Genomic DNA, 8,820 nt, shown 5'->3' with positions numbered 1-8,820 from the left:
ATCTATCTCTCTCTATCATGAATCTCTCTATCTATCTCATATCGATCTCATATCTATCTATCTATCTCTCTCATATCTATCTATCTATCTCTATCATGAATCTCTCTATCTAGCTCATATCTACCTATCTCATATCTATCTATCCATCTATCTATATATCTGTCTACCTATCTCTATTTTGAATCTCTATCTATCTCATATCTATCTAAAAGGTAATCCATGGCACTCCAAAAAGTAAAATAAATGTGAATTTTATTCACCAACACAACGTTTTGGTCCACACACTGGAACCTTTCTATCTATCATCTGTCTGTCTTCTACCTCTTTCTTCTTTGTCTCATAACTATCCATCTTATCTAATCTTCCTGTTTGTATCTATTCATCTACTATCTATCCTATTTTTGTCTATCTATCTATCCTATTGTTATCTATCTTATTTGTACCTATCTTTCTGATTGCATTTCCCTATTCATCTATTTATCTAATCTATGTCTTTCTTCCTTTATCTCATATCTATCCATTTGATCTAATCTATGTGATGTTTTCATTATATTAGCATCTTAATATTCTATCTCATCTATCCATTACTCTATCTACCTATCTATCTATCTATCTATCTATCTATCTATCTATCTCTCCATCCATTCATCTTTCTAATCTCTGTGGTTTCCTAGTGTGCAGTGTAAATTAAATGTCATCTGATTGTAGTCCATTCAGCGTCCCTTTTATTAGCATCTTAATATTCTATCTCATCTATCCATTACTCTATCTACCTATCTACCTATCTCTCCATCCATTCATCTTTCTAATCCCTGTGGTTTCCTTGTGTGCAGTGTAAATTAAATGTCATCTGATTGTAGTCCATTCAGCGTCCCTTTTATTAGCCGGGGTCACTGAATAGGATTACACTGCCAGGAAGGAAAAGAGAAAAAAACGGCAGAAAAAAGTGTATTTTTCCTGTGAGGAAATGCTTAGTAGGTGGCGGGGCTGAACAGGGGGCGCCTGCTCCACCCTCTAGGTATCCGGTCGGGAGGAGAAGCAGTCTCAACAACTTGACTTTGGTGCAGATGACAGGAGTGACTGAGCATCAGGCGCCACTGAGCTGAGCCCCCCCTGCCGCGGCTCGGTACATGCCGGTGACTTTTGCACCCGGCTGTCATCTGGAGTGTGATCCTGCAGCCAATCTCTCCCCGGCCACTTATCTGCGCCGCTCTATAAAGTAGCGGGCTGCGCTCCTGACCCTTCCCCTCTGGATCTGGTTCAGTGCTTGTAGGGGAGGAGTGATCGCGTGGATTCTATGACTGCCACTCCATAGCCGCACTCCAGCATGAGAACTAAGACGGAAAAGTCGCCTCTGAAAGGTAGGTTTACTGTGTTCAGCCTCCGATCGCTGCTTGGGTGCCTTTTCCCCTGGACTTGTGAGGGTGAGCCTCTAGCACCAGGGTGACTACAAGTGAAAGTTGTGAGGAGCATTGTGTGCACCCAGCGGTGTGATCCCTTTATCGGATCAGCATTGTCTAGAAGCCTTCAGCAAACTTATTGTCCTGAGGGGAGGGAGAGGCTGACGGATCGGACGGCGGCGATTAATACCTGGGGCGATTATAATCTGCATATTGAGGGTGTGATGTTCCATAGATTACAGTGAGTGCGCCCGGTGGGATGACAAAACCCGAGACCCCCTTCTCCCAATGCAATACCCCTATCTCTGGGCAGAGTTACATTGAATTACACTCAGGAATGTAAACGATACTTTGTCATAAAGCTAAAGTATGAAAGTCAAAGCCGCCCTGGAGCTTGTGTATCTCTCTCTCCGGCGCCCCCTGGTGGGGTGATGCTGAACTGCTGTGGGTTCATATGTATATAAGGGACCAGCACGTTATGATATGGCTTTCTGCGCTCTCTATACATCTGCTTGACCGTGTAATATAGGAGTATATTGTATACATTGTCATTATATCTAGAGGCAGTGCAGCCCGTGTGCCCGCTGTTACCCAGATATTTGCCTCAGGCAGGGCATGGACGGGAGTGGCGCCCTCCACCAGGGACTCTCCTGCCATGTGTGTGGAGGAGGCAGCTGGCAGCTTGACTGAAGATGAGCAGTTATGAGGGGGTTTACTTTCACGCTGCCATTGCCTCCCACCACCAATGCGTTGGAGACTGCACCTGCTCTGTGGCATCCTGTGCCCAGCGCGTGAGCTGCAGATGTACCATAACTTTCCCTACAATGTCTGTTGTGCAGCATGTCGGCGGCCATTAGTGGAAAAGCCCCTACTATTCTATGCTGCTGGTTCTTTCCAGCATTCCTCAGGGGGGGCGCCCTTATGGGGGGACAGTGCCCCCTGCACTCGTGTTCCTGTCATGTCTATTCTGAGGAGACTTTGCTATTTTATTGCTTCCACTCGTTACTATCTTTCCACAGAAAGTATAATTGTTTGCTTTCCAAGCTCAGCTTGTTACAGAGCGTTCCTCGGGCGCCCTTATGGGGGGGGGGGGGGGGGGGGGGACAATGCCCCTTGCACTGGTATTCCTGTCATGTCTATTATCTGAGGTGACTTTGCTATGGCATTGCTTCTACTCCATACTTTCTTTGCACGGACAGTATAATTGTTTGCTTCCCAAGCTCATCTGCTTATTACAGAGCATTCCTCGGGTCGCCTTTATGGGGGGACAGTGCCCCTTGCACTGGTATTCCTGTCATGTCTATTATCTGAGGTGACTTTGCTATGGCATTGCTTCTACTCCATACTTTCTTTGCACGGACAGTATAATTGTTTGCTTCCCAAGCTCATCTGCTTATTACAGAGCATTCCTCGGGTCGCCTTTATGGGGGGACAGTGCCCCTTGCACTGGTATTCCTGTCATGTCTATTATCTGAGGTGACTTTGCTATGGCATTGCTTCTACTCCATACTTTCTTTCCACAGACAGTATAATTGTTTGCTTTACAAACTCAGTTTATTACAGAGCGTTCCTCGGGGCGCCCTTATGGGGGGACAGTGCCCCCTGCACTGGTATTCCTGTCATGTCTATTATCTGAGGTGACTTTGCTATGGCATTGCTTCTACTCCATACTTTCTTTGCACGGACAGTACTTTCCAAGCTCAGCTTATTTCCAGCATTGCCAGGGTTGCCCTGCACATGTATATTCTCTGAGTTGATTTTTGCTATGGCATTGCTTCTACTCCATACTTTGCACGGACAGTATAATGTTTTGCTTTCCAAGCTCATCTTATTGCCAGGGTTGCCCTGCACATGCATATTCTCTGAGGTGATTTTTGCTATGGCATTGCTTCCACACGTTCCTTCTTTTGCACAGACAGTCTGATTTTGAGCTTTAGAACAATGCCCTATAGTGGCAGCGTGCAGGCCGCTGGCGGTGCCCTCTATCGTGCCTGGCATTGGCCTAGAGAACTGTACATAAAGTTCCAGGCCAGCTCCTCTCTGGAGAACACACTGAGGCTGCCCATGTGACGTCAGTGACCGAACGAGGGGCGGGGCTAAGACTAGACTAGGCGCCGGCTGACTGACCCTGGCTGGATCTGGGCGCTTTGTACCTGAGCCAATTTTTTTTTCATTGTGTTGCCTTAGCCCCGCCCACTCGCTCATCCCTTATATAAAGCCTCGCTCTGCTCTTCAGAGCTTTAGGAGTCTAGCGTCCTCGGAGATAGGTCCTTATATTGGATTACACAATAAGGATTTATAACCACAGCAGCTATGACGGTAAAGACTGACACCACACCGGCTAATACCTTAACTTACTCCAAAATGAGGGGCATGGTGGCAATACTCATCGGTGAGTGGAAGGGACTGCATTGCCCTGGACTGCACGGCTTCTGCTATGGATGATACATACTGGATATGGATCCCGTGTACTGAGCCCTTCTTTCTTTGTGTTTTGCAGCTTTTATGAAACAGAGAAGAATGGGACTGAACGACTTTATTCAGAAGATCTCCACCAACTCCTACACCTGCAAGCAGTAAGTACATTACTATTTCCATCTGCCCTGGTTCTCCTTAGATCTTCTGCAGCCTGGTTAGGTTTAGCAGACTGTAAATGAGGTATTTGCTAGGTTGATCTATTTAAATGATACAAAGTAACAGCATCTCAAGACGTTCAAGTTCTCCTTCCCTCAAAGTACTGAAGCAACTAGTGCTGATGCTACTTCTGCAGGATTTGTCTGCCCTCTAGTGGCCAGTGTGTGCTATTACTAATGGTTGTATTTTTCTCCTTCCAGTCCTGAGGTTCCATCCATCTTGACTATTTCAGAACCCCAGGAGCCAGAACTACTGAACGGCAATCCATCTCCTCCGGTAAGTAATTCTGATACTTGCTGATTTTCTTAATAATCTTTTGCAAGTGTGATAGACTTTGCAGGTTCCCTGTATAGATGCTTTGAAATCTAGTGATTCTGATGTAATGTTGTGCAGCCCATGTTCACCCACAGTAACCAACTTGTTTCATTTTTGCAGCCCAGTCCATCTCAACAAATTAACCTTGGACCTTCATCCAATCCTCATGCCAAGCCATCTGACTTCCAGTTCCTGAAAATCATTGGAAAGGGTAGCTTTGGGAAAGTGCTTTTGGCCAGACACAAAGCTGATGAGAAGTTCTATGCGGTTAAAGTCCTCCAGAAAAAAGCAATCCTGAAGAAAAAAGAGGTAATTATCCTTTATGCTAATGCATTTGCTTCCCACATGGTGAATCACCGTGGGATCCGTCTTGAAATAGTGTAGGCATTGAGGGTAGAGGACTCTAGGCGGTGAGTAACTCCACATGTCTTTTTAATTTCAGGAGAAACACATAATGTCAGAGCGTAACGTGCTGTTGAAAAATGTGAAACACCCGTTCCTGGTTGGCCTCCACTTCTCCTTCCAGACAGCCAGCAGATTATACTTCATTCTGGACTACATCAATGGTGGAGAGGTAAGCAGAAGTCATGCTCATTCTGCACTTTCTTTATTCACTATGGGAAAATAAAGTCAAGGGCTGGAAAGTTACTACATTTAGCATTTCCTTGAAAGCTGCCAAGATCTATGCTGTCGTTGGCGTACCGGTGACTTCCAGCTATTGTTTCACCGCTAGTGAACTGTGTTTTGTGCAGCTGCTTGACATGGTTTAATCATTGCTTCTATTTCTCTTGCAGCTATTCTACCATCTCCAAAGGGAACGTTGCTTCCTGGAACCACGAGCTCGCTTTTATGCTGCTGAGATAGCCAGTGCACTGGGATACTTGCATTCTCTCAACATTGTCTACAGGTAATTAAATTATACAGAAATAATTTCTCTTACATGCTATTGTCTGGTTATGTCTATAAATTGTTTAGAGCTGCCCACGCATTTCGTAATTCACTTTGCTAGTTCATTGAGTACAACCTGTTGATACCGGACTGATTAAGCTGGCCATACACGTTAGATGTAGGCTGGGCCAGCCGATTTCAGGTGAAATGGCAGAAAACCTAGTGTGTTTGACTCTTCCCCAGTGCAGATGTCAGAGGAGATAAGGATTAGGAACTTGATTTCCACAAGCCAGAAATAAGCTACAGCCATAGGTGTTTAGATATATTTCAATAGATTGAAATGTTAATTTCTTATAAATGTAATTTTTGTTTTGCAGAGACTTGAAACCTGAGAACATATTATTGGACTCACAGGGTCACATTGTACTTACTGATTTTGGACTTTGCAAGGAGAACATAGAGCCCAATGGCACAACCTCTACTTTCTGTGGCACTCCAGAGGTATGTATTCTGAATTTTTTTTTTTTACCTCTTCGGAATATTGTTTGAAATTTTGCACCCTAAGTGTGTCTGATACCATGGTACTTAATGGCTACTGTCTTTACAGTACCTTGCACCAGAAGTTCTTCACAAACAGCCTTACGACAGGACAGTTGACTGGTGGTGCCTAGGAGCCGTTCTCTATGAGATGTTGTATGGCTTGGTAAGTAGATCATCCAGTATAATAACATCATAATGGATGACTATAATGTAAAGATAATTTTTGTTATTGATAGTCCACTGACCAACATTAATTTTATCCACAGCCTCCATTCTACAGCAGAAACACAGCCGAGATGTATGACAACATCTTAAACAAGCCACTACAGCTGAAACCAAACATAACCAACTCGGCCAGGAACCTCCTGGAGGGTCTCTTGCAGAAGGATCGGACTAAGAGACTTGGTGCCAAGAACGACTTTGTAAGTAGAGTCTAAATATAAATTCCCACACTCCCTTGCCATTGCAATAACACACGTGTCTAATTACTTTTGATTGGTCTAATCCAATTCCTCCTTTCCTGACAGATGGAGATTAAGAACCACATCTTCTTCTCTCCAATTAACTGGGATGATCTCATCAATAAGAAGATTACCCCTCCTTTTAACCCAAATGTGGTAAGTGTCTGGTTTAGCACTACTCTCTTAGTATCATTGCTTTTCTTTTTTTATTTTAGATACTATTATTATATTAATAATATCCAGACCTTACCTGCACAGCAAACCTGCTTTTCATGTGTGCATGGATTGTTATTACTAATCATGTGGCATTGTCTGCCACCTTAGTCAGGGCCTCCAACATAGATGGCTATAATTTAGCAAGTTTCGGGTAGCAGACACAGTATCATCTCTTCTGTGAACTTCATTTGCTTGTTCATGGTTCTAATATCCTCTTGTCTCCATCATTGTTTTTCAGAGTGGCCCCAGTGATTTGCAACACTTTGATCCTGAATTCACAGAAGAACCAGTTCCGAATTCTATAGGCCAGTCCTCTGACAGCCTCCTCATAACGGCAAGCATTAAAGAGGCAGCAGAAGCTTTTATGGGCTTCTCCTATGCCCCACCTATGGAATCTTTCCTTTGAGGGACATTCTCACCATATGGTCATTTTGAGTCATAGGTTGTTTTTTTTCTCCCGACAAGAGAAAAAGAAAAGAAAATTGCACATCCTTCATGACAGCATCACAGCCTTAATTTTAACACCACCGGTTTTTCTGGAAGAACACACAGTGGAGCTTAGTCAAAGGAGGAAGAAGTGACTCTACAAGGGCATGGCTCTTAGTTGTGAGGAGTCAGTGCCTGGAGCCTGAGTGCAGGCCATGGACTTTGTGAAAACAGGCACAGAAATATGAAGAGATTGAGTTGTAAGAAGAATTGTTTTAGTTTTTTAACTTTTCTGTTTGCGATGTGCCTTTCTGAATTCCGAGGTCCTATTGAGAATGGTCCACATGAGATGGATATTCTTGGGTGGAGACTCTGGTTTCACAAGTGAACAATGGTATGAATGTGACGCTTCTCACAGTATGACTGTGGTTTGTCACACAAATGTGACACTAATTTTGGGGCATTGTACTGTTTTTCTTCCATATGTGGAAGCTAAGTTTAATGTAAATCTTGTTTTGTCTAGTACTAATTCAGTGTATTGCCATGGGCTTGCAATGATCCTTGTTTGAAATGCTTGAAGTAAAGCATTTGCTGCTATTCAGATTTCTATTTTTAGAAACGGTTTTATGGACCAAAATGCCCCTCATTTAGTGGTTCCGAGCTGTAATATGTGGTTTTAATATACATTATTTATGTTTTATTTTTGGACATTCCTGACCATCTTTGTGCATACTGTATATAATCAAGAGCTGTATATTTAAACTGACGGAGAAACATGATGCCAATGTACTGTAATTAATAACAGAAATGTACCTTTTGTCACCAAACCCGAGGGTTTGCAATAAAACTTTCAAAACCAACTCTGCTGTTTTAAGCTGGTGTAATAATTTTTTTTTTTTAGAAAATAAAAGATATTTAGACATAAGAAAAGTGATTAGCAATAAAGTGGCTGGCACTTGCTTCCAGGGCTTTTGCCAAGTTTTAAAGTTATGAGGTACAAAATCTTTGTGGGTCAGACTGCTGGGACTCCCACCAATCATGGGAACCCCGTTCCTCCAGTCTGATGAAGGAGCAGGTTTGGCACGTGCAAATCCTCTCCATTAATTCTTCACCAGACCGCCAGAGATAGCAGAGTACAGTGCTCAAACTGCCGCTCCATCAGATTGGAGGAATGGGACCACTGTTCTCAGGATTTGTGGTGTACCAACGGTCAGACCCCCATAATCACTTCGATATCTTTTACCCTATGGATAGGGGATAACTTCAAAACTTGCCACAACCCATTAGGCATCTTTCACACTGGCGTGTGCGGCCCGCAAGATGCGGGCCCCAATGCACGAGCAGTCTATGGGGCGGATCGCGGACCCATTCACTTGAATGGGTCTGCGATCCGTCTGTTGCGCAAAAAGGTAGGACATGTTCTATTTTTTTGTGGAACGAAAGTACGTGATGAAACCCCACGGAAGCACTCCGTAGTGGTTCCGTTCCGCACCATACCACATCTCCGGATTTGCAGACCCATTCAAGGGAATGCCTACGGAACGGCGCCCGTTTATTGCGGGCCGGAATACGGCAATGGGCCGCATACGCCAGTGTGAAAGAGGCCTTAAAGTGATGAATTCAAGTGTCCACGGGCAGGGCCGTCTTTAATAATGATTGGGCCCTGGGCAAGAGGGCCCTGGGAATGCTGCCGCATTCATGGGTCCAAACTTTAACTAAGTAGCAGGACATGTAGGGCATACATGGAGGATGTCCGTGCACTTATTTCTGGGCACCGTGCCGCTGTGGCCCCCATTACATTCTCCCGCTCTGTATGCTAAGTAACAACATCGGAACATCATGGAGGAGACATCAGATTTTCTCCCTGGGCGTTCCTTCTCCCTGGCTGTAGCGCTGTCCAATCGCAGCGCAGAACATCAGGGAGAAGGTGAGTTTTTTTT

General features: G+C 44.2%; 1 protein-coding gene across 2 annotated transcripts; it reads left to right on the top strand.

Annotated features, from left to right (window-relative positions):
* Window positions 1–1,060: 1,060 nt before the first annotated feature.
* On the top strand, window positions 1,061–7,740 carry SGK1 (serum/glucocorticoid regulated kinase 1). Of its 2 annotated transcripts, none has more exons than XM_044289236.1 (11): window positions 1,061–1,361; window positions 3,901–3,976; window positions 4,235–4,310; window positions 4,470–4,658; window positions 4,792–4,923; window positions 5,144–5,256; window positions 5,615–5,738; window positions 5,845–5,940; window positions 6,044–6,199; window positions 6,305–6,394; window positions 6,693–7,740. In XM_044289236.1, exons 1-11 carry the CDS (start codon window positions 1,328–1,330, stop codon window positions 6,858–6,860), a joined length of 1,254 nt encoding a protein of 417 aa, XP_044145171.1. In that variant the 5' UTR covers window positions 1,061–1,327; the 3' UTR covers window positions 6,861–7,740. The 2 variants fall into 2 exon arrangements, with proteins under 2 accessions (XP_044145171.1, XP_044145170.1); XM_044289235.1 differs by lacking the exon at window positions 1,061–1,361 and adding an exon at window positions 3,516–3,792.
* Window positions 7,741–8,820: the final 1,080 nt, after the last annotated feature.

This window comes from Bufo gargarizans, chromosome 4 (genome assembly GCF_014858855.1).
Source record: "Bufo gargarizans isolate SCDJY-AF-19 chromosome 4, ASM1485885v1, whole genome shotgun sequence".
In the NCBI taxonomy this organism is placed as follows: domain Eukaryota; kingdom Metazoa; phylum Chordata; class Amphibia; order Anura; family Bufonidae; genus Bufo; species Bufo gargarizans.
This window is presented reverse-complemented; position numbering and strand designations above follow the sequence as displayed.

Coding starts and splice junctions, on each gene's coding strand:
- SGK1 (XM_044289235.1), top strand. CDS start 3,714: ATGACGGTAAAGACTGACACCACACCGGCTAATACCTTAACTTACTCC. Junction 4,659..4,791: donor CAATCCTGAAGAAAAAAGAG/GTAATTATCCTT, acceptor TTTTAATTTCAG/GAGAAACACATAATGTCAGA. Junction 5,739..5,844: donor CTTTCTGTGGCACTCCAGAG/GTATGTATTCTG, acceptor CTGTCTTTACAG/TACCTTGCACCAGAAGTTCT.